The sequence below is a fragment of the Humulus lupulus genome, chromosome 4 (assembly GCF_963169125.1).
Source record: "Humulus lupulus chromosome 4, drHumLupu1.1, whole genome shotgun sequence".
Classification (NCBI taxonomy): Eukaryota; Viridiplantae; Streptophyta; class Magnoliopsida; order Rosales; family Cannabaceae; genus Humulus; species Humulus lupulus.
Window position 1 is genome coordinate 34,930,730 of NC_084796.1, and position 25,330 is coordinate 34,956,059.

Below are 25,330 nucleotides of genomic sequence, written 5' to 3' on the forward strand. Positions count from 1 at the left end.
AAATCTGGGTTTTTTCCCAACATTTTCCCGAGCCAAAACTCTTCCAAATCAACCCCAAGACATACCTAAGTCCCAAATTCAATCAAAAACCCCAAATAGACCATAAGGCAACATAAAAACATCAATAACAAACCCATACACATATTCAAACCCATGATTCACAAATTGGTTAAAAACTTCATAGAACTTAAACCATAATTTACAAAACTTAAACCACCCTTCAGATATCTTAAACCACACCAGCAATCAACTTCAAAGAAGCACGATATTCTTACCTCAAACTGAAATTCGACTCTGAGCTTCTTTCAAACCCAACTCCTAGCTTAATTCCTTTGATTCTCAAGCTGATTTCACAATTATTAAACCAAAACCAAACTTTTAGTATTCAACCCAAACTCTAGAATGCCCTTGAGGGTTAGCTAGAAACTGTAATGCCCCGGAATCTTCGGTGTGGTTTAATGGCAGGATTAGTAGGTCGGGAGGGCCATACTTGCTTAATTATGCCATTAGTTGATAAATGCATGTATATGTGAATTATATTATAATATGATGTTAAATGCATGCATGTGGGTCCACATTCTAATTACAGGGGTGTGATGGTAATTTGGCCCGTTAAGGGTATAATTGTATATTTTTATGCATGTGCGGTGATATGTTGTTGAGACCACATTATAATGTGGGTTTGTTCGAGCTACTCGGCATGAGACGATCTTGGATTAGTGATTAGCGGTCTAGTCATAACAGGTTTAAGTTCGGGGCTCGGGATGAGTCTCGGGGTGATTTTAATAATTAGAGCGTTACCGGGAATTAAAGGGTAACGGGATGTGAATTATTGGTGTTTGAGGTTATTAAGAATAGCGGGAGTTGGAGAGCGTTAATTATGATTAACGAGATAGGTGGGAATACCAATTTTTCCCTTGGGAGCCTTTAGAAACCTTTAATTAACCTAGGGGTATAATGGTCTTTTTACCCCTAGGATAGATATAAACCATTTTTGGGCTGTGAAAGAGGTAGAAAAATAGAGCATCTTCAAGAGCCTTCCCGTACCTATCTTTTCTTCAGTTTCCTTTGAGATTTTTGAACCATTCTTGAGGATTCAAGCTTGGGAAGTAAGCCTTGGGAGTTTGGGATAGTGTTCCTCCATTGAAGAGCATCATAAGCTGAGCTTTGGGTAAGTTTCTAGCCATTGAATTCTCTGGTTTGCCCTATTTTAGTTCTGTTTTGCAGTTGTGATTTCTAGGTTGAATACTTGGTTTTGTTGGGAGTTTTGGCTAGGGTTCTTATGGTTGTGATGTTTGGGGTATGTTAGGATGGTTTTTGGGCTCATTTGGCATAAAAAATGGGATTTGGAAGCATTGGAATCAAGTTAGAATCGAAGGAGATGAAGAAGGAGGTTTCAGGGGGTATCAGGTCTGGAGGTAGTGCTACAGCGCCCACCCTAGGGCGCTATAGCACTACACAGAGGGCATTTGGGGGTGTTGGGGGTTCTGAGAATAGTGCTGGGGTGCTAGGAAGCAGTGCTGTAGCGCTACTCTGTTCCTTCAAAGTCCCGTTTTGAGTGTTTTTAAGGGTTTTTGGCTTGGGGTTTCAATCCTTAAGGCCCGGGATCGAATCTACTCACCGTGTGGGCATGTTTCGAGGTCTCAATGGTGGTGCTTAGGTTAAGACACTTTCAATGTTGATTCTCTTTAATGGAGGTTATAATTGGTTGTGATTAGGTAACCGCTAAGGAACCAAAAGGTCAATCGTTCTTATTATATTTCTCGCTCGAACCTGAGGTAAGAAAATTGCACCCTGTGTATGGGACATGCGTGAGTGTTGCTAAGGCATGTTAGTTGATAAATGTGGACATTGATTGCATATTAAATGCTAGCTAATATTGTTTACTTGTTTATGGCACTAACTAGTCAGGGACACTGACCTAAGAGTCAGAATGGCATGAGCGTCCTGAACGCAGGGCCGAATGAAGATTAGATCTAATTAATATCCGCATTGAATGGCTCTAAGGCATTAATTCTGGATCGACCCTAAGGTCGATGAATCTTATAAGCACTTGGCTAGTCTAAGACTAGTTACTCAGAGCCAGGGCCTAAGGCCTAGGTGACCGTTTGTCACATGGCTAGGGAACGATGTTCCAGGGTTATGACTCAATGGTCATGAGGAAGGTTATGTTGGTGTCTAGACACCATGCACCTGTCCTATTTAAGCTAGTGAAAGGCTCACTTATCTGTTAAACCCTGGTGACCTTATCGTCACATGGCTAAAGGGAGCTGTCCCCATGTTAGTGACTTTTGCGACTGTCACCTATCTGTTTTGGACTGAAAGTCCTGAATGATTATTATGATCATTATTGATATTATATCATGCTATATTGTGTATTCTTGCTGGGCCTTGGCTCATGGGTGCTATGTGGTGCAGGTAAAGGGAAAGAGAAGCTCACCCAGCCTTGAGTGGAGAGCTTAGGTGGTGATGTGTACATATGTGGCCACTTGACCACCACGGCCAAGGAATTCTCAGAGGAACTAAGGGTTTTCCCTATTTTTGCCGCTTAGGTCGGCGGGGTTGTAAATTTGAAACAGGAGTGACCCTTTTGTGTTATAAATAACTTGTAAATGTTTTTGATAAGCTCATGAACAATTTATATACTTAATAAAATATATCCTTTCCTTTTTATTGGTTTTCCACCTTAGCCTGTTAATAACACTTAGAATCATGTTTTTAACCAAAGGACTTAGGTAGCAAGTCAAATTTCCGGTTCACTATTCACCGTAACTGTTCTGGGGTAACCAGGGCGTTACAACTTGGTATCAGAGCGTGCCAAGGTTAGGGTTCCTGTAGACTGGCTGGGCATGTACACACATCACTGAAGTCAAGCTCGACTCATGGTTTGGTAACTATTTATGTAGTTATATGTATAACTGCTTAAATATAGTATGTGTGCTCTACCTGTATGCATGAGACACCATGTTAAACCTGTGCTCTGAAATATTATATTCTCAGCAACTGTGTGCTTATTAGTACTGAGATTGCTGGAACATACTTATAAGTATGATTGATTGTGAAATATTATGTGATACATGTTGTGTGCTAAATGCTATAAACATGTATATGTCTGTATAATTGTATGACTGTGGATTGTGATAATTTTCTGCTTGTTCTTGGGCTGTAAGGTGGTAAGAGGTTTAGTTATTACTACCTGACTGGCCGTATAGATCATTATTTCAGCAAGGTGTCAAATAAGAATGAATCCAGGGCAGACAGATACTTCAGCTGGCCAGAGTGATCAGGGCTAGAATAATAATAATAGTCAGGGTCAAGAAAATGACCAATCACAGATTCCACAACCAGCTCATGTAAACTGGCAGCAGATAGTTAGTGATCTGCAGGCTATAGTGTTAAGACAGGGAGAGGAGCTTCGTCTCCTAAAACAACACCAAGTGCCTGCAGTGGCTAGTGTGTCAGAGGCACCTCCTGTGTCGGTGCCAGCAGCAGAGCAGCTGCCTGAGGTTGGAAATAAATGGGAGCCACTTTATGAAAGGTTCAGGAAGCAGCAACCTCCAGTTTTTGAAGGCAGTGCAGATCCTGCCAAGGCAGAATAATGGATGAGTATGATTACCACTATCCTTGACTTTATGAGGGTAACTGGTAATGAGAGGGTGGCCTGTGCCACTTATATGTTTCGGGAGGATGCCCAGATTTGGTGGGAGGTGATTACCCAGACCAAGAATGTGAATGCCCTGAGTTGGGAAGAGTTTCAGACTCTGTTTAATGAGAAGTATTATAATGATGCTATCAGGGCAGCTAAAGCTGAGAAGTTCATTAGGCTACTTCAGGGAAATTTGTCTGTCACTGAATATGCCTTGAAATTTGATCGTTTGGCAAAGTTTTCCATGGAGCTGGTGCCCACTGATGGGACCAAGAAAGAGAGGTTTTTGCAAGGGCTACAGCCCAGATTAGCCCGTGATGTACGTATCACCACTGTGGCTGGGGTTACTACCTATGCACAGGTGGTTGAGAAGGCACTCACAGCTGAGAGTGCAGAGAACAGAATCTGTCGTGACAGTGCAGCCAGAAAGGATTTCAGGAGGACAAGTCCTCCATTTATGGGTTCTGGAAAGGGTATAGGCCTCAGGGAGTAGAAGAGGAAGGTTCCTGACACCTTCCCAGTTCCAGATCCTGATAGGTGGCCCCGTTGTATTTCAATTGGTCGTCCAGGTGGTAATGAAGCTTGGAAGTCTTATCCTGAGTTCCCTAGATGCAAGAGGCATCATTTGGGAGAGTGTAGGGCAAAGGCCTGCTTCTCATGTGGAGTAGTAGGTCATCTTAAAAAGGATTTCCCTAAGGCAAGAAAAGAAGAACCCAGAAAAGCGGACAGCTCGGCCCCATCTCGAGTGTTTGCATTGACACAAGCAGAAGCTGAGGCTTCTCCCTCAGTTGTTACAGGTCAGCTTCTTAGTGCTAGAACCCCATATAATGTTTTGATTGATTCTGGTGCTGCACATTCTTTTGTTTCTAGTAGTATTATTGATAGACTGTGTAGACCCTGTGATTTTTATGCTGTGGGGTTTGGAACTTTGTTACCCACTGGAGAGTTAGTGGTATCTAGGAGATGTGTCAGATCTTTGCCAGTGACAGTGGAGGGCAGAGAGTTGTCAGTGGATTTGATAGAGTTGGTTATGACCGACTTTGATATGATATTGGGTATGGATTGGTTGGCAAAGTATGGGGCAACCATTGATTGCAGAAGGAAGATGGTCACCTTTGAGCCTGAAGGTGAGGATCCTTTTGTGTTTGTTGGTGATGTGCATGGACCTCGTATACCTATGATTTCAGTGTTGAGGGCTAGGGAATTATTGCAAGGAGGTTGCATTGGGTTCTTGGCCAGTGTGGTTGATACCACACAGGTCGTGCCAGTGAGACCAGAGGATACCAGACTTGTTTGTGAATTTCTGGATGTGTTTCCAAAAGATTTGCCAGGGTTGCCACCACACAGAGAGATTAAGTTCGTGATAGAACTGGCACCAGAGACGGAGCCAGTGTCTAGAGCACCTTACAGAATGGCCCCAGCTGAGTTGAAAGAGTTAAAAGTACAATTGCAAGAACTGTTGGATTTGGGTTTTATCAGACCTAGTTTCTCACCTTGGGATGCGCCAGTTCTGTTTGTGAAGAAGAAGGATGGTTCTCTGAGAATGTGTATTGATTACAGAGAACTGAATAAGCTGACAATTAAGAACAAGTATCATTTGCCAAGGATAGATGATCTGTTCGATCAGTTGCAAGGTAAGAAGGTATTCTCAAAGATTGCATAGGATTTCGCCACTAAAGGCTAGAGACCTGATGCAGGAAGGTTGCATAGGATTCCTAGCGAATGTTGTGGATACCTCTAAGGTTGTGTCAGTTGGACCGGGAGAGACCAGATTAGTGTGTGAGTTTCCAGATTTATTCGCAGCAGACCTACCAAGGTTGCCGCCGTAGCGGGAGATTGAATTCGTTATAGAGTTGGCACCAGGGGCAGAGCCAGTATCTAGGACACCTTACAGAATGGCTCCGGCAGAGTTGAAAGAGTTAAAGATTCAGTTACAGGAGTTACTGGATTTGGGGTTCATCAGATCAAGTTTATCGCCATGGGGTGCTCCAGTATTGTTCGTCAAGAAGAAGGATGGATCCCTTAGGATGTGTATTGACTACAGGGAGCTGAATAAGTTGACCATTAAGAATAAGTATCCACTACCTAGGATTGATGATTTGTTTAACCAGCTATAGGGAAGTACAGTGTTTTCTAAAATTGATCTTCGATCAGGTTACCATCAGTTAAGGATTAAAGAAGAGGACATGCTCCTAGCTTAATTCCTTTGATTCTCAAGCTGATTTTCACAATTATTAAACCAAAACCCAACTTTCAGTATTCAACCCAAACTCTAGAAGAACTTGCAAGAAATCTAAAATTCAGAGATGAAGCTTTACCTCTGGATTAACCTTGGCCTATGCTTGATTCTAGTTGCCTCAATTCAGCCTTGAATTCCTTCCTTAGCCTCAAAGATATTTAGCTCTCTTCCACCTTTCTCTCCTAGCTTCTTGGTTCCTCTAGACTTCCAACATAAACATCCAGATTATGCCTAAGAATAAATAACATATATGACTTTCCTAGCCAAGATTATCTTCTACTAAGGCCAAATGACCCAATTGCCCTCCTTTCTAACTTAGTTTCTAGCTAACCCTCAAGGGCATTCTAGACTTTTCCTTAATCTCTTGCAAGAATACCACCTTCCACTTAAAACAACTATCCTCAAGAGTTACCTATAGTTACCAAAGTGCCACCAACCATTTCTCAATAACTCCCATACTCAAGTTATAATATACCCAAAATACCCCTAGGCTCCTCCCGAGCCGAGTATTTGACCCCGTTGTGACTTTTAGCAGAACAGCTCCCTAGGACTGTCTCAGAACGTGCATCACAGTTATATCACCACCCACACGTGGTAGCAATCACAACATGTACAAATATTACATTTATGCCCTCAGCGGGCTAAAATTACAATTATGCCCCTAACAACTAAATGGGGCGCACATGCATATTTAATCGCCTAAACATGCACTCTAATCACATATTCATTAAATTCACATATTAATACAATATAGCAATTATTGCCCTCCAGGCACACTAATCAAGGCCCCAATCCTTATCAGCAAATTTGGGTCGCTACAAGTACCCACTCTAGAAAACATGCATGTAGAAAAAAAACGTCAAGGAACTGGTCACAGAAAGCAATTTGAGGCTGGTCGGCCTTTTGGAGCCTCACCAAGAGGTGAGGGAATCGACCATGGGGAGTGCCACTGGAGATGGTACTGAGGAACAAGAAAACCTCGAACAGCAAAAAGATGTGTCACAACCCCTAAGGCGTCGTCAAACGAAAGTGATCGTCCAAGAGCCCAACCCCATTGCCCGACCAGCTAATACCCCTCCTCAACATGGGAATGGAAAACAAAAATTACATGAATACGCTGGTCGCGCATTTGAATCCTCGAACGAGAACGGTATGGATTTTCCACTATTAGATACATTGCGCATCCCTTATCATATATTCGATAAGGACAACAATTTTAATTTTCTGACCAGTAGTTTTAGCTTGGAATTCTTCGAGGCAGATAGTGATTGTAGCTGTAGTTCCTTAGATAATGTAGTGACCAGTAACTGTAGTTCGGGTACAGTACTTAGAATTTCTTTATGCATAACTATTTCTTGACATATCCGCTCTTTCTTGTTTTTCTTGTAGTCATGCAAACCAACGTCACGTTCGACATTTATGCCTCTGGGGGAAAATCTGCTGGCTCGAAGAAATCGAGCTGGAAAGACGCTAGAGATGCCAGTGGGGAACCTCTTTTTTTTTTTTTGGTGAATAAGAATCATTGTATTGCTCAAAAACAAATCATGTACACTTATAATTTCCTTCTACCCCTATATGACTTACATTCCCCATATCTAACTTTACAATTTATGATACCATTCCTTATCCCTATTTTGTTTCCCTTTATACATTGATACAGCAAGTCTCAACTTTAGCTCTCTCTTAATGACCTCCATTGTATGATTGAAATGCGAAATCTTAGAGGACCACAAGACATCATTTCGGACTCTCCAGATATGATAGACTAGAGCTGATACAGCAGCTATGTAAAAACTTCTCCTGAGCTTGGTAAGGTGTTTTGCTTTGGAAATCCAATGCAATAAGGTGTGATAATTTTCTGTTTGAGCTCTGCAACCAATCCACTCCTTCAACTTCACAAGACATAAGTTGTTGTAATCACATTGAAAAAATAGATGTGATATCTCTTCTGTATGATTTCCACACAGCAAACACATTGTGTCCACTACCTGACAGTGTTTATTGAGGTAGCCTCTGGTTTTCAGCTTCTGGTGTAATGTTAACCAGAGTATGTATTTGTGTTTCGGTACATTGCATCTCTCCCAGACATATTTACTCCATTGGACCTTGGTTTGTTGATCATATAGTATTGCATGCCCAGATTGAATACCATATGTCACTGCCATGAAGGTTGCTTTATCCATTTTAGCTCTAAAAAGGTCCTTAATTTCAACTATTTTCTTCCAGTATCAGCTGCAACTTTGCTGTACTGAGTAAGTCCACCAGTCCCTTGTTTGCAAATAAATGCTATGTATCCACTTAACCCATAGGTTGTTCTTTTTAGAGGCAATTGCCCATACATATTTCCCTAAGGCAGCTATATTCCATTCTAAGATTTTCCTAAATCCTAACCCTCTTGCAGATTTTGGAGTACAGACAGTGGACCAAGCAACTGCCTCTGGACCGTGAGCTTCTGCATCTCCCTTCCACAAAAAAGCCCTGCAAATTGCATCTATATCCTTCAATAGCTTTTTTGGCAATACCATTATTTGAGCCCAATAAGAGTGTATTGACATTAAAACCGCATTGATCAATGTTGCTCTGGCACTATATGATAAATTTCTGGAACTCCATTGTTTAATCCTAGCCACCATTTTATCTAGAATGATCCCACACTCAGCATTAGAAATCCTTTTAGAACATATAGGAATGCCCTGGTACCTGAAAGGTAATGAAGATCGTGTGAATCCTGAAGCAGACACTACTCTCTCAATCTCAGACTCACACATGCCACTGCAATATATTGCAGACATAGCCTCATTTGGAAAGAGTCCTGAAGTCTTGGAAAATAACTTGAGTCCCCTAAGCATCCAAAGGATAGAAATAAAGTCTCCATGACTGAATAACAATATGTCATCAGCAAAACATAAATGATTCAACTTCAAACTAGCACACCGATCATGGAATTTATAACTAGGATAAGAGCTAACTTTAAGCATGATCCTAGATAAGTATTCCATACCTAGTACAAATAACAAGGGGGACATGGGATCTCCTTTCCTCAATCCTCGTTTAGCCTCAAAATATCCATTTAATGAACCATTAATCATCAATGAAAACCTGGTAGTTCGAACACATACCATGATGAGCTGAATAAATTTATGTGGAAATTGAAAAATAGTGAGCATTTCTTCAATAAAAATCCCATTCTATGGTGTCATATGCTTTCCTCAAATCCAACTTGATCATGTAACTTGGCTTACAAAGGACCTACTCAGGCTTTAACAAAGGAAGGGAAGCATGGCTGAGGTGATGCTTGGATACCGTCTGAAGTTTATCGACTATTGATCTGGAAGCATGGCTCAACAGTTTTGTTGCCAAGGATCCTCCCACCTGTTCGGTAGAGGGCCCACGTGAGGAGGTGGAGGAGGAGAGTTTTCCTAAAGGAGTAGGAACTGGAGGGTCTCCTGGTCAACCCATTTTGCTTAGAGGTTCCCCACTGGAAAACTATAAATAGGTCGCCTCTTTTATGAAATTTTTCCCGCGCTTTTTTCTCTCGGTGTTTCTGCATCGGCGCCATGGCAAAGGGATCTAAGGTCGGGGGAAAGGGCAAATCGAAGAGAAAAGGCAAGAGAACAAGTCCAACATCTGCTGATAGGGTCATCAAAACTCGATCTATGGATGCCATTCTTGGGATTCAGGAATTGGAGATGTCAGAGGATGAGCAAGGAGCATGGGAAGTGCGAAGTCGTGAACCTACTCCAGCGCCTCGAACTGGAATCTGTGCGAATGTGGAAGACTGGTTATCGGCTTCCAAGCAAGCTATGCAAGACGTCAATATGGGTAAGGCTGTTCCATCTCCGATCTTACAGTATAACTTGTAGAGTCCAAGAACTTTACTTAGCTAATTATTTCGTAGTATTATAGTATGTTTAGTATTATCTTTGTTACTGTGGATTTTGGTTCAGACCGGGAATTATTTGGACACTCATAGTAGTACTTATAGATTTTCTAAGTTTAACCTATAGTTTAAGAATATTAAGTATAACCTAAGGTTTGATTATATGACTGATATTAAGGATAATAGTTGTTATATTATAAGGTTTAGATATCAACCAATAGGATTTTAAGCACATGTTATGAATGGGTAATTAAGGATTAAGTATTTTTTAGGATTAAATTAAACAAGGGTAAAGTTTGAATGTTATAGGGTCAGTCAGCAGCTTTGAATACGTTGAAGGCTTAGTCAAGGTTGTTTACTCCATTCAAACTTAGCTAAAAATGTGTAATTTCATGTTTAAATATTCAGTGTGTGCCGATATATCGCAGCTATAGGGGGCGATATATCGCAGCACGTAGATACGGAAAACACGAGACGATGCACGGTCGCCTCGGGCATACTGGCCCAGGCGATATATCGCCTACAGGGGGCGATATATCGCCTCCTCCAGCATAAATTCAAACACTTTTGAATTCTTTTCCTTTCAGCCATTCAAACTCCTTCAAAAGTCCAGCATCTTTTGAACGAGTCTTCAGCCTCTGCTGAACGATTATTCAAATATTTTTCACCTAAAAAGCCATTATTTTTATTCAAGTAAAATCAAGATACTTTCATTCCCAAACTCTATAAATAGGACCTAGTACCCAGCCATTATTCACCTTTTGCTCTAAGTTCAGAAGCTGCTAGTGTTAAGTGAGTGTGAGAGTGTAAACACCTGGTTTGGGAAAATCATAAGCTTAAACATCATAAGCTTATCAAACACTTTGGGAGGTGAGGTTCTATAGTATTTCGGTTGTGGTGTAGATTGATCTTACAAGTCTTTGAGGTAACCAAAACTCTAGTTCATTTCTGTATTATGTTATTTTCTTTCTCATAGTCTTCTACTCAATCTCTAACCTTAATCTTCATTTTGGTTAGGGAATCTAAGTTCTTGAGCACATAAGTTTGGTAAGTGTGACTTTCAATGGTTTAGTCTTCCCATTCCTTTTCATCACTTTTCCTTCTTTAGACTCACTCTTGTTCATTATGGTTTTAGGAGTGTTCCAAAAGTCCCAACTCAGTCCATCATATCCCGGTAACTTTGGTAAGGAAAATAGGATAGAATCTATATGTGTATTGCTTACGTTATCTTATGTGTTATGTTATGATATGTTATGAATATGTTATGAATGTGTATGTTTGTAGGCTTGGGCTTATGCCCTATTTGACTAACAAGACCCCAAAAAGATTATGGGCACATGCCTACTTAGCTAGTAGGACCCCACTAATCTCATCGGCATAAGCTTCTTTAGTCTATGGGACCCCAAGTAATAATGGCCATTATAATAAGTGTATGTCCTAAGTGTTATGATATGTCTTTACGTTTATTATGAAATTTATGTTTATGATTATGTGTTAGATTTTCCTTGCTGGGCATTAGGCTCATTCCTTTTTGTTTTATGTGCAGGAAAATAAGCTTTAGAGGCGGTAAGATTCGTGACGCTTAGAGGATGTGTATCGATGGTGAATGGAGTCAAGGGGCCGAGCGTTATTCGATTCAAGGATGTAGTCTCATTTTACTTTTTTTATGGTTTTACATGTATTTTCCGCATTTTCTATGTAACTCTTTTCACTTTAAGTTATTTTTGTTTTAAAGACATTGGGTACCCATATCCTACTTAATTTTATGAAAGTAACCTTTGTGTCTACAAGTTTATAATAAATTATGGTATTTTCGCAAATGTATGTTTTAGTAAGAATTTGTATGTATAGTTCGATAATGGTCCAAGAGTCTAGATTAGTGGGTCATTACATAACTATACTAATGTCACTTCCACTGGAGCCAAAGAGACGGTTGTTACAGGGGAATGTGTTTTCAATCAGAAGAGGACCTCTGGAGTCAAAATTGAGGTAGAGGATATAGCTGAGGAGGTGAATTTTTGGCAATCTTCTATAGTCTGCTATGTGCTTGGTGCAAATCCACCAATCCGAATCCTGGAGGGCTTTGTGAGGAGATTATGAAAGGATCAAGTCAATAAAGTTGGGATTCTCTCATCAGGTATTTTCATAATTCGCTTTTTATCCATGGATGTGAGAGACAGAATTTTAGATGGAGGCTATCTGTTTTTTGGGAACAAACCTCTCATAATGAAGGCCTGGAATCCGGTTGATGATTTTTCTAAGGAAGATATAGATTCAGTTCCAACTTGGGTTCATTTGGGAGGATTGGATATTAAATACTGGGGTGATAGGTCTCTGTTCAAGATAGTGGGACAGATTGGGAAGCCAATTCAAGTGGATTCCATTACTAAAAACAGAGATCGTTTAGCTTATCCCAGAATTCTCATCGAAGTGACCATGACATAGGACTTTCCATCTCGAATTAGTTTCTTGAATGAATTTGATCAAGAAGTAGACATCTTCATGGAATATGAATGGAAGCCCACTGTATGTACGAATTGCTCTGGTCTAGGACACGAAGCTCATGTTTGCAGGAAGAGTAAGACTGTTAAGCAAGAATGGATTCCTAAACAGAAGGTCTCATCACCTATTGTAAGCAAAGTTAATGTAGATACAGATGGTTTTCAATCAGTTACCAAGGGAATCAAGAAACAGGAACCTAATGCCATCCAAACGAGTGTGAAGAATAAATTTTGCCTACTAGAGGGGGACCCTGAGATGGAGCTTTTACAGAGGAGTAATACAGTAAGAGAGGGGGGAGGACCCTCTGTACTAGATGGATAGAATCCTAACTTGGAATGTACTAGGGATTAACAGTCAACATAAGCACAAGGAGATTAAACACTTAATTCTGTCAAAGAAGGTTGGCTTGGTTAGTCTACTCAAGACGAAAGTGAAGAATAAAAATATGGGGTCTCTTTACACAAATCTATTTTCTGGGTGGTGTTTCACTAATAATAACCCTTGGATTGATAAGGGTAGGATAATAATTGCTTGGAATCCGAGAGCCTTCTCTTTGGATATCAAGTTATGTACTACACAATTAATTTACTGTCAAGTACAGGTCCCTAATCGAACATGAAGGTTCTTGATTACCTTTGTATATGGTTATAATGATGCAGCCTCTAGGGAGATCCTATGGAACGACTTACAAGGATTGGCTGTGGATATATCTGTCCCTTGGATGGTGGTAGGAGACTTCAATGAGATTCTTTCATTGCATGATAGAATTGGCAAAAAAAGCACCATGAAGATATCAAGCAAATTTTCAGAATGTTTGACAACTTGCCATTTGGAAGATTTGAAATTTTCTGGCTGCTTCTATACTTGGAATAATAAGCAGAGAGCAGATGAGAGGGTTTATTCCAAGATTGATAGAGCTTTAGTTAACTCAAAATGGACTGATCATTTCCCTAACTCAGAGGCTGTGTTCTTGCCAGAAGGGATATTTGATCACAGTCCAATTCTTGTTCATGTCACTTTGGAAATGCACTTGGAAAAGAAGCCATTTAGATATTTTCGGATGTGGAAAGAAGCACCCTGTTATGAAAATAAACTCCAGACCAGTTGGAACTTATCAGTTAATGGTACTCCAATGTTCCAATTAGTATCAAAACTAAAAAGGCTGAAACAGGTGCTAGTGAGAATAAATAGAGAGGGTTTTTCTGATATTCAACAGATAGAATTTAAGGCGGGACTTGTATTGAAGGAGCTTCAGGAACAATTGCAAAAAGATCCCTTAAATGATAGGTTGATTTCTTAGGAGCAAGTGATTAGAGAACAGTATATGCATTACCATAAAGCTTACATGAGTTTCTTAGCTCAAAAAGCTAAAGCTTCTTGGATGGCTAATGGTGATGAAAATACTCACATCTTTCATGCTTCCCTTAAGGCAAGGAGAATACAGAACAGAATTTTTTCCATCAGGAATGAGGCAAGGATTTGGGTAGACTCTCCTATAAATATAACAAAGGCCTTTTTGGATTATTATAAAGGCTTGTTGGGGACAGTAATGGTGCACAGGAAGAAGGTGTCTTGGTCAATCATGAAGCTCGGACCAGTTCTAAATGCAGCTCTCATTCAGACTCTTTCAACAGATTTCTCAGCTCAGGAGGTTAAGAACGTGATATTTGCAATTCCAGGATTGAAAGCCCCAGGCCCAGATGGATATAGTAGTTACTTTTACCAAGATAATTAGGATTTGGTGGGTTTAGAGGTTACTACAACTGTGTTATCCTTCCTTACTTCAGGTAAACTACTTAGGGAAATTAATAACACAACAATTACACTCATTCCCAAGCATATTTGCCCTGATTCTGTGTGTGATTTCAGACCTATTTCCTGTTGTAATGTTATATATAAAGCTGCCTCCAAATTGATTTGCTCAAGGATCCGGAAATTGCTACCTGAAATAATTGCAGAAAATCAAGGGGGATTTGTTCATGGTAGATATATAGCTTACAATATCATGATATGTCAAGATTTAGTTCGGCATTATGGGAGGCAAAGTGGGCTCAACGAAACACTCAGTGTAAGCTTCTTTTCTTTATTTTATTTTAATCGACCAACATTTCCTTTTGTTAATACTAACAGCTTTATTTCTTTACCGTTCGCAGGCTCTTCTGACCATGACTAACGGTTGGCGCCGTGTCGAGGAGATTGGCTCGAAACATGCTGAGGAGATCAAATCATAGAAGGCCAAAGTCGAAGCATTGGAGGGCAAAGTCAAAGTAGCAGAGGACAACACTGCTGCTTTGATTGAGGAGCTGAAGAAGAGCAAGGAAGATCTGGCTAAGGCTATTGCTGCCAAGAAAAAATACAAGGAAGCTTCTAAGACCAACTTTAAGGAGGCAGTCAAGATGCAAGAAGAACCGGTCGCGAGCATGAAGGAGGCCACCTGACTGGAGGATCGGGTTAAGCTGCTCGAAGAGAAGAATGCCAGTGACTTGGAGAGGTTCCAAGGAGCCACCTTCAATTGTTTTTATATGTTCTCGAAGAGCAATCAAGGTGCGAACTTTGATTATCTTCCTGAGCAGGTAAAACAAGTTGAACTTGCCAAGTGTACTGCTTGCCTGGAGGAGGAGAAGAATGCCCCAGAGTCTCCTGAAATTTCTTTGGCGATAGGTGTCGATGGAGCCAAAGAGGAAGCTGGAACCACCATCGACCAGCAACCTCAGTAGGACCCCCCTGTAGCTGCACAATAGACATACTTTTTTATATGTAACTAGAACACTCGAACAGTTTGTTCGAGATGTTAAGACAATTTTCTTCCTAAGGCACTTTTATTTACTTTTAATATTTTTAATTACATCCGAGCAGCAAATGCTCGCAGTGTAAAGATATTTCATTTTAATATTACAACTTTTATTATAATATCTATTCGTATGACCGAACCTAGCATATCACTTTATTATTTCACAAAATCTGCCAATTTAAAAAAAAAATACTCTAAGTGTTGTAGTATGCTTTCCCTTATTTTGCTCTTGTGTTTCCATATGTTTATAATATGCTTTGCTCGCTTAGTATCTTATCTTCCCCCCAAGTGATCAAGGAGTTTAAGCTTCTTCTTGACCAATACATGCTTTGCCATTGACCAATACATGTTCAAACATTATTGCTTGTGTACTTATAAACAATCGATGAAAATGTAGCAAAACAACACACATAATGAGCAGATACTTGTAATAAATACAATAATTGGTAGGAATAACTGGCTGCGCACATTTCATTTTATTTCTCGTAAAAAAATGGACAAAAATTTGTGTATGTACGAGTGATCAAAAATTGATCTTACAGCCCTGGTTGTGTGTCTCGGCGCCTGTAAGGCTGTGTCGCGGCGCTAGGCCATTTTCAGGGCCCTTGATTTTGTATTTTTAGGGCATAGGCCCAGGGGCTCGGGGGACGATTTCACCCCCCGTGTGGGGGAATTGGAGGTCCCGAGAGCACGGGATTGGTCCCAGGATTCTATTATGGAATCGAATAGTAATGAGAATGTTATTTGTGGATTGTGACAAGGTTACCACTAGGGCTCAGGAGAGGATCATTCTTGGGGGGTTGTGCTTGCTTGCTTATTCGCTTGCTTATTCAAGAAAATTGCACCTGATGCGTGATATATGTGATTAGGGCTTGGCCTCATTGTGGAATGTAATATGATTAAGGTGTGGCCCCATTGTTGACTGTATTATGATTTGGGCTCGGCCCAGTTATCAAATGTATTATGATTTCGGCTCGGCCCAGTTATCAAATGTATTATTGTTAGAGCTCGGCCCAATTATCAAATGTATTATGATTAGGGCTCAGCCTAGTTATTAAATGTGTTATGATTAGGGTTCGGCCCAGTTGTTAAATGTATTATGATTGGGGCTTGGCCCAACTGTTAAATGTAATATGATTGGGGCCCGGCCCAACTGTTAAATGTATTATGATTGGGGCTTCGCCCAACTGTTAAATGTAATATGATTGGGGCTTCGCCCAAATGTTAATGTAATATGATTGGGGCTTTGCCCAACTGTTAAATGTAAACATGATTAGGGCTCAGGCCCAGCTAATGAACATAATTATAATTATGCATGTGTATACCTGTATAAGTATGTTGTAATGTGGTGTATCTATGTATGATAAAGGTAGTGTATATATGTTTGTCCCCGAATGGGAGGCTCGGCTGATAAGTCAGAAGTTTGTCTATCGTACCTAACCAAAAGCTCGGCCTGCTATTTGAGGGTATACTTGAATAAAAAGTTCCCAGTTTATAAACCAATGGATTAAAAGGGGCTCGACTTATGAGTCAAAGGCCTACACAGCTTGACTTATAAGTCGAGGGTTTACAAAGCTCGACTTATGAGTGGAGGGGTTTACATGGCTCGGCTTATTAGTCAAGGTTTACAAGGCCCAGCTTATAAGACGAGGGTTTACAAGGCTCAACTTATAAATTGAGGGTTCACAAGGCTTGACTTATGAGTCGAGGGTTTGCAAGGCTTGGCTTATGAGCTGTGATCGCCATTATGCGCGTTGAGCGCAAGCCGTTATGGGTATGCCATCCTAGGAGTGCATTATGCACTTGACTGCCTCGGATGCCATAGGAATGAATGAGAGTGCATTATGCACTTGACTGGCTTGGATGCCATAGGAATGAATGAGAGTGCATTATGCACTTGACTGGCTTGGATGCCATTGGAATGAACGGGAGTGCAACACGCACTTGTGTGACCCTATGATCATTTACTTGTACAGTGTGTGCGCTTGGCTCCAATTATTACTGTGGAACATGTTGTTATATTTTGTGGACTATCTGAATTTGTTAATGTGTTTTCTTGGTGAGTCTTTTGGCCCATGAGTGCTTGGTGGTGCAGGTAAGGGTAAGATGAACCTTGGCCAGCAATGAGTTGGAGAGTATTAGGGGCGATGTGTACATGCAGTCTGCTCGATCGCCACGACCAAGGTATCACAGGGGAACTGGGGTTGGACCCTATTTTGTCGCTTAGGTCGGCTAATCTTGTAATCGCTGAGTGGTAAGAAAAAATTTCAACTTGTATATTTGGGATCCCATGTAAAGACTAAAGTTTTCTTTTAATGGAAATATTTATTCGTTAACCAAGATTTTTAATACATGAGACCTTAGTGGCTTAATCACATGTTTTAGTCCAAATGACTCGTTTAGCGAGTCCCACGCTATTTTAAACACACGTGGTAACGAACCCTAATTAGCATGGTGTTACAACTTTGTATTAGAGCTTCCAAGGTTTAAGGGTTCCTAATGATGGACTGTGCATGTACACTCGCCGCTAAGGACAAGCTTGTCTCAGGGTTCGGTAACTATTAGTATAGTTATGTGTGCAATTGCCTAAATGAAGTATATATGCCTTACCTGCTTGTTTAAATAGAAAGCGTGAGCTATTCTGATAGGGCCTGGCCCTTGACTGTTGTAAACATGTTAAAGATGTGCTTATTAGCACAATAGTGGCTTGTTAATGTTAGGAAAATTTTGTTTTGCCTCAATGGAAATGATTATAATATTACAACTCTATGCAATAATATTACAAGTAAATATAGATTGATTAAATAAGGTTACAACTCTATAACTGAAAATACAAATAAACCAAAGAAAGGGAGAAGATGATGATGAAGAAGAGAATGGTGGAAATACAACTCAAAGCAAAATGTTACAAGTAAACTAAAATGTTTGAAATAAAGAAAAGAAGATTACAACCTTTGAACAAGAAATACAAGTAATAGGAAAAAGAGAATAAGTAGAAAACAATGCAGTAGAAAGAAGAACAGAAACAAAAGCAAACTCTCACTTACACAACCTAAGTGAAGAGGATTGGGGATCACCAACTTGAACAAGGTATAAAACCTTTGTCCAAAAGCTTATTTCCCCCTAACTCAAGCACTAAGGGATCTCTCTCAGATATTGGAAAAGCTTTCTGGAATTATCAAGCCTCAAGGTGTTTCTAGCCAAGTGCTCTAGTGGATAGACAAGTTGTGTCTTACAAGTGAGCTATCGGCTCCTATTTATAGAGTTTAGAGACACCCTTTGAATTTCAAATTCCACCAACCCCCATGGCTGTTACCAATGTTTAATTGGATTAATATGGAATTAAAAAAGAGATTTGGGAGTTATTTGGGTTTTTTGAGCCGTTCAACAAAGATTGAAAAAACTAAAAATTTGGTCAGTTTTTGGCCTGTGGCCGTGACCAGAGACATTAGTGGCCGCGGCCACTGGTCTCTGACCCACAGGCCGCGGCCACTGACCAAATTCAGCACAAAAATTGTCATGTTTTTCCAAATAGTTCCAAACCCTCCCAAATGATTTTGTAACTCCCAAAACACATTATTGGGGTTAAAATTATATCTCTAACAGCCATATCACATATGGCTTTTATGAAATTCATCTCAATATTGTGTAACAACAATTTACACAATAAAGGGTAATATTTGGAGGTTACAAATTTGTAACACCAAATATGTTACATTATTTTGATATATCTCATATATCTAAATATTGTAACTCTCTATTATATGTTACAATATGTGACACACTTTGTCACATTTATTTAATCTAAAACATTATATTATAATATAATATAATTTTACATTATATTATAAAATAATATAACAGTTAATGTTGTAGGATTGCTTATAAGCATCATTATTGTTCTTAAATGTCAGAAACTCTTATTAGTGCTGCTATATGTGCATGTATGCAAGGAGATGCTTATTAGCATCGTTATTGCTTTTGAATGTTAGAAATGCTAATAGTATTATGTTATGTATATGAATGTCAGGAACGTGCTTATTAGCATTATTAATGCTTGTGAATGTTAAGAACACACTTATAAGCACTTTGTTTGAACATCACTATGAATCACCATGCTTATTAGCATGATTGTATATGTATTTGAATATAGGGATGCTTATTAGCATTGACCTTGCTTGTGAATGCAAAAGGAAGCGCTTATTAGCATTGTTATGTGGACATGTAGGTCAGGACACGCTCATTAGCATTGTTATAGATACATGTATGCTAGGAAATGCTAATTACCACTGTTTAATGTTAAAGAAAGGCCTATTAGCATCGCTATTTGTCTGTAAATGTCAGAAGATGCTTATTAGCATCATTAATTGTCAATGAGTACCAGAAAATGCTTATTAGCACCCTTACTTGTTTATAAATGTTCGGAAGTGCTTATTAGCACCATGTTTCGATATGAATATGGATTAGCATGCTTATTACCATGATTGTTGAGTGTGAACGTTTATTTGTTTGGTTTTGAGTCGTAGGGTGGCAAGAGGTTTAGTTATTACTACCTAATTGGCTGAATTGATTAATGCAATGAGGTACACGTTTGGAAGTATGCTTTCAGGGCAGTCAGATCTGCAAGCCGACTAGGGAATACAGGTCGAAAATGATGATTGGGGTCAGACCCCTCCGCCAGCTCCTGAAAACTGGCAACAGGTGATTGATGATATGCAAGCTAGGTTGTACAGGCATGAAGAAGAGATTCGCCAGTTGAGGCAATAGTAGATTCCGGCAGGGAACGCTACATCAGGGGCCCCACCTATTGCTACATTATTGGTCGTATAGCAGCGGTCTGAGATAAAGAACTGTTGGGAGTTGTTATATGAACGGTTCAGGATGCAACACCCTCCGATTTTAAGGGAAGCACAGATCCATTCAAAGTAGAGTAGTGGATGAGTATGGTTACATCCATCCTAGACTTTACGAGGATGGTGGACAACAAGAGAGTGGTCTGGGCCACATATATGTTTCGGAAGGATGCCCGAATCTGGTGGGAAGTAGTATCCCCGACTAGGAACATTAATACCTTGGATTGGGAAGAGTTTAGAACTCAGTTCAATGAAAAGTATTATAATGAGGTAGTTAGAGCTTCAAAAGCTAAAGAGTTCAGTAAATGGTTGCAAGGGAATATGATCGTGACAGAGTATGCACTGAGGTTTAATAGATTAGCCAAGTTCGCTGCAGACTTGGTACCCACCGATGGGACAAGGAAGGAAAGATTCCTTCAGGGGCTATGACCTATGATGGCCCGAGATGTCAGAATTACCACAGTACCTAGAGTCACGACATACGCTCAGGTAGTAGAGAGAGCCCTTGCTGTAGAGGCACTGAGAATAAGATTTGGTGCAAGAACGTGACCAAAAGAAATATCAGAAGGACAGGAGCTCCCTTTACAAGATCTGGTAGGGGCAAAGGCCCTAGTGACCAGAAAAGGAAGACCCAGGATGTTGTGTTGGCTTCTGACTCTAATAGGAACCACGGAGTGTACAGATTGGCCGCCAGAGTGGCAACGGGAACCTGGAGGACATATCTATAGGGCACCAGATGTAAAAGACGTCATCTGGGGAGTTTGTAGTATCCAGGAGACGGGTTAGGTCACTGTCAGTGATAGTAGACGACAGAAGGTTGTCAGTTGACCTAGTAGAGTTGGTTATGACCAACTTTGACATGATTTTTGGGATGTATTGGTTAAGAGAAGTATGGGACAACCATATATTGCAAGAAAAGGATGGTAACCTTTGAGCTTGAGGGTGAGGACCCCTTTGTATTTGTTAGCACTGTGCATGGACCCCGCGTACCTATGATTTCAGCATTAAGGGCTAGGGACCTATTGCGAGGAGGTTGCATAGGGTTCCTGGCCAGTGTGGTGGATACCACTCAGATCGTGCCAGTGGGACTAGAAAAGACTATGTTAGTCTGTGAATTTCTAGATGTGTTTCCAGAGGAATTACCAGTGTTGTTGCCACACACAGAGATAGAATTTGTTATTGAACTGGCACCAGGGACAGAGCCAGAGTCTAGGGAACCTTACAGAATGGCCCCAGCAGAGTTGAAAGAACTAAAGGTACAATTACAGGGAATAGGGTTGCTAGTGGGCCAGTTGGATAACATTACGCTACAGTCTACACTGTTGGAAAGAATAAAGGAAGGTTGGATTTGTGTTTCGATGGATACTATTATCAGATAGGAGATTCTGGATGAGTCTCACATTACCCCGTACTCTCTTCATCCCGGCACCACGAAGAGGTATCGGAATCTGAAGACCTTATATTGGTGACCGGGGATGAAGACGGATGTAACCGAGTATGTGGCCAAATGTCTGACGTGTCAACAAGACAAGGTTGAACATCAGAGACCAGCAGGGCTATTACAGCCCTTGAATATCCTAGAGTGGAAGTGGGAAGACATCACAATGGATTTTGTGGTGGGATTGTCGAGGACGAGGGTTAACACGATTCGGTGTGGGTTATTGTAGACAGATACACCAAATCAGCTCACTTTCTACCAGTGAGGGCGGCTTATACAGTTGACTAGTATGTAGATCTCTATGTAAGAGAGATAGTACGCCTTCATGGAGCTCTGAGGTTGATCGTGTCAGATCAGGACCCCACATTTACTTCCAAGTTTTAGGGAAGTTTGTAGAAGGCATTGGGCATGCAGCTGAAGTTTAGTACAACTTATCATCCTCAGGCAGATGGACAATCTTAGAGGGTGATACATATATTAGAAGACATGTTGTGAGCATGTGTGCTGGACCTTGAAGGGTCCTGGAGTAAGTATTTTCCTTTGATAGAGTTTTCCTACAATAATAGCTATCAATCGACCATTGAGATGGCTCCTTATAGAATGTTGTATGGTAGGAAATGCAGATTTCCCATCCATTGGGATGAGACATAAGGAAGGAAATACTTGGGCCCTGAGGCAGTTTAGAGGACCAATAAGGCTAATGAGAAGGTCAAAGCTCAGATGCTCGCTTCTCAAAGTAGACAGAAAAGTTAAGTTTATCCGAAACGTAGGAACATAGAGTTCCAAGTGGGAGACTATGTCTTCCTTAGAGTCTCACCATGGTAAGGGGTGAGGAGATTTGGGAAGAAGGGTGAGCGAAGCCCTAGAATTGTGAGACCATATGAGATCCTGGAGGGGATCGGTCAGAGGGCCTATAGATTGGCGTTACCTTCGGCGCTATCGGCCGTACACAATGTACTTTATATTTTGACACCTCGGAAGTATGTGTCATATGTGACTCATGTATCGAGTTATGAGGGTCTGGAGCTTTATGCAAGTTTCTCCTATGAGGAATAGTCAGCCCAGACACTAGATATGAAGGACAAGGTCTTGAGAAATAGAACCATACCTTCAGTTAAGGTATTATGGAGGAACAGCAAGGTCGAGGAGAAGACCTGGGAGTGAGAGTCCAATAGGCGGGATCAGTGTCCCGAGCTGTTCAAGTAAAATTTTGAGGACGAAATTCTTGTAAGGAGGGGATAGCTGTAACGCCCCAAATTCCCTAATATGGCTTAGTGCCTGAATTAGGGGATCGGGAGGCAATAATTGAATTAATCGAATGCTTACGTTTCATAAGCATGTAATTATATGAATTATGTGAGTTATATTATAATATGACTATATTGGCATGTTTAGGTGTATTAAGCATGCATGTGGGCCCGTTTCTTATTAGAAGGGCATTTTCATAATTTCGGCCCATTGAGGGAATATTTGAACATATGTGTGTTTTATGATTAAGACCACATTATTATGTGGATATATTTGGGTTATCCAGAACGAGGCGATCCTAGGGGGCAAGTTAGCAGTTTAGTCATAATAGGGTCGGATACCCGCCTTGGGGTGAGCCTAGGGATATTTTGGTAATTTAGCACATTACCGGGATTAATCGGGTAATGGGGAATTATTTAGTAACTACTTTAGTGTATTGGAGATAACGAGAATTTGTGAGACGTCAACAGGGGAAAAGTGGCAAATGGCGAATTTGCCCTTGTGAGCATTAGAGAATAGCTAATGGGCTAAGGGGTAATTTGGTCATTTCTAGCCTAAGGAAGGAATACACTCAGATACTCCAAAAGCTAGTGGAATGGTTAGAACACTCTCAGCACCCTCAGCTTTCTCTCTCTCATTTTTCCCTCTATTTCTTGAAGCCTTGGGGGTCTTTGTTGAATTTTGAGGAGGAGAGGCTCAAAACATGGAGGATTAAAGCTAGGGTTGAAGTGGAACAACATATAGGTCATGATTCTTCTTTAAGGTAAGGTATTTCTCTGCTTTCTTGGTAAATCTCAGCTGTGGTTTAAGTTTTTGCAGAGCTTTAAACCTATGATTGGGTTTTGATTTGAGTGAGAGATTGAGTTTAGTTTTTGAGGTGTTGGTACTGCTTATGATATGATATTTAGGTTTTCAAACTCATTTGGGACTATTAGGCAAGTTTGGGGAAAGATTCGGGAGCTTTGGCACGAGGAAAAATGGTGGGAAAACCCAGTTTTTCTGGGATCGCATAGGGGCGTCGCAACCCTGTTCTTCTGAGTCACGGCGCTGGGATGATTCAGGGTAGGGGCCCCTGGCTGTGTGTCGCGGTGTCTGTAAGGTTGTGCCATGGCACTAGGCCATTTTCAGGGCCCTTGATTTTTTTATTTTTAGGGCATAGGCCCAGGAGCTCGGGGGACGATTTCACCACCCCGTGTGGGAGAATTAGAGGTCCTGACAACACGGGATTGGTCCTAGGGTTCTATTATGGAATCAAATAGTAATGAGAATGTTATTTGTGGGTTGTGACAAGGTTACCGCTAGGGATCGGAAGAGGATCGTTCTCGGGGGGTCGCGCTTGCTTAGTTATTTGCTTGTGCTTGGACCAAAGGTAAGAAAATTTCACCTGATGCGTGAGATACATGATTAGGGCTTGGCCCCATTGTGGAATGTAATATGAATACGGTGTGCCCCATTGTTGACTGTATTATGATTTGGGCTCGACCCAGTTATCAAATGTATTATGATTTGGGCTCGGACTAGTTATCAAATGTATTATGATTTGGGCTCGGTCCAATTATCAAATGTATTATGATTAGGGCTTGGCCCAGTTATCAAATGTATTATGATTAGGGCTCGGCCCAGTTATTACATGTGTTATGATTAGGGCTCGGCCCAGTTGTTAAATGTATTATGATTCGAGCTTGGCCCAACTATTAAATGTATTATGATTGGGGCTTCTCCCAACTGTTAAATGTAATATGATTGGGGCTTCGCCCAACTGTTAATGTAATATGATTGGGGCTTGTCCCTACTGTTAAATGTACACATGATTAGGGCTCAGGCCTAGCTAATGAACATAATTATAATTATGCATGTGTATACCTGTGTAAGTATGTTGTAATGCATTGTATATGTGTATGATAAAGGTAGTATATATATGTTTGTCCTCGAATGGGAGGCTCGGCTGATAAGTCGGAAGTTTGTCTATCGTACCTAACCAAAAGCTCGGCCTGCTAGTCGAGGGTATACTTGAATAAAAAGTTCCCTGTTTATAAGTCGAAGGATTAAAAGGGGCTCAACTTATGAGTAAAAGGGTTACAAGGCTCGACTTATAAGTCGAGGGTTTACAAAGCTTGACTTATGATTCGAGGGGTTTACATGGACGGCTTATTAGTCGAGGGTGGCCAAGCTTATAAGACGAGGGATTACAAGGCTCGACTTATAAGTTGAGGATTCACAAGGCTCGACTTATGAGTCGAGGGTTTGCAAGGCTTGGCTTATGAGTTGTGATCGGCATTATGCGCGTTGAGCGCAGGCCATTATGGGTATGCTACCCCAGGCGTTCATTATTCACTTGATTGGCTCGGATGCCATAAGAATGAAGTAAAGTGCATTATGCACTTGACTGGCTGGAATGCCATAGGAATGAACGAGAGTGCATTATGCACTTGACTGGCTTGGATGCCATTGGAATGAACGGGAGTGCGACACGCACTTGTGTGACCCTATGGTCACTTACTTGTACAGTGTGTGTGATTGGCTCCAATTATTACTATGGAGCATGTCGTTATATTTTGTGGACTATCTGAATTTGTTAATGTGTTTTCTTGTTGAGTCTTTTGGCTCACGTGTGCTTGGTGGTGCAGGTAAGGGTAAGGAGAACATTGGCCAGCCATGAGTTGGAGAGCGTTAGGGGAAATGTGTACATATGCAGTTTGCTCGACTGCCACGACCAAGGTATCGTAGGGGAAT

At 40.8% G+C, this 25,330-nt stretch overlaps 1 protein-coding gene across 1 annotated transcript; it reads left to right on the top strand.

Moving 5' to 3' along the window:
* Positions 1-12,267: 12,267 nt before the first annotated feature.
* On the top strand, positions 12,268-13,567 carry LOC133832068 (uncharacterized). Its single transcript, XM_062262456.1, has 2 exons — positions 12,268-12,541; positions 12,927-13,567. The coding sequence occupies exons 1-2, from the start codon at positions 12,268-12,270 to the stop codon at positions 13,565-13,567; spliced, it is 915 nt and encodes a 304-aa protein (XP_062118440.1).
* The last annotated feature ends 11,763 nt before the right edge of the window (positions 13,568-25,330 follow it).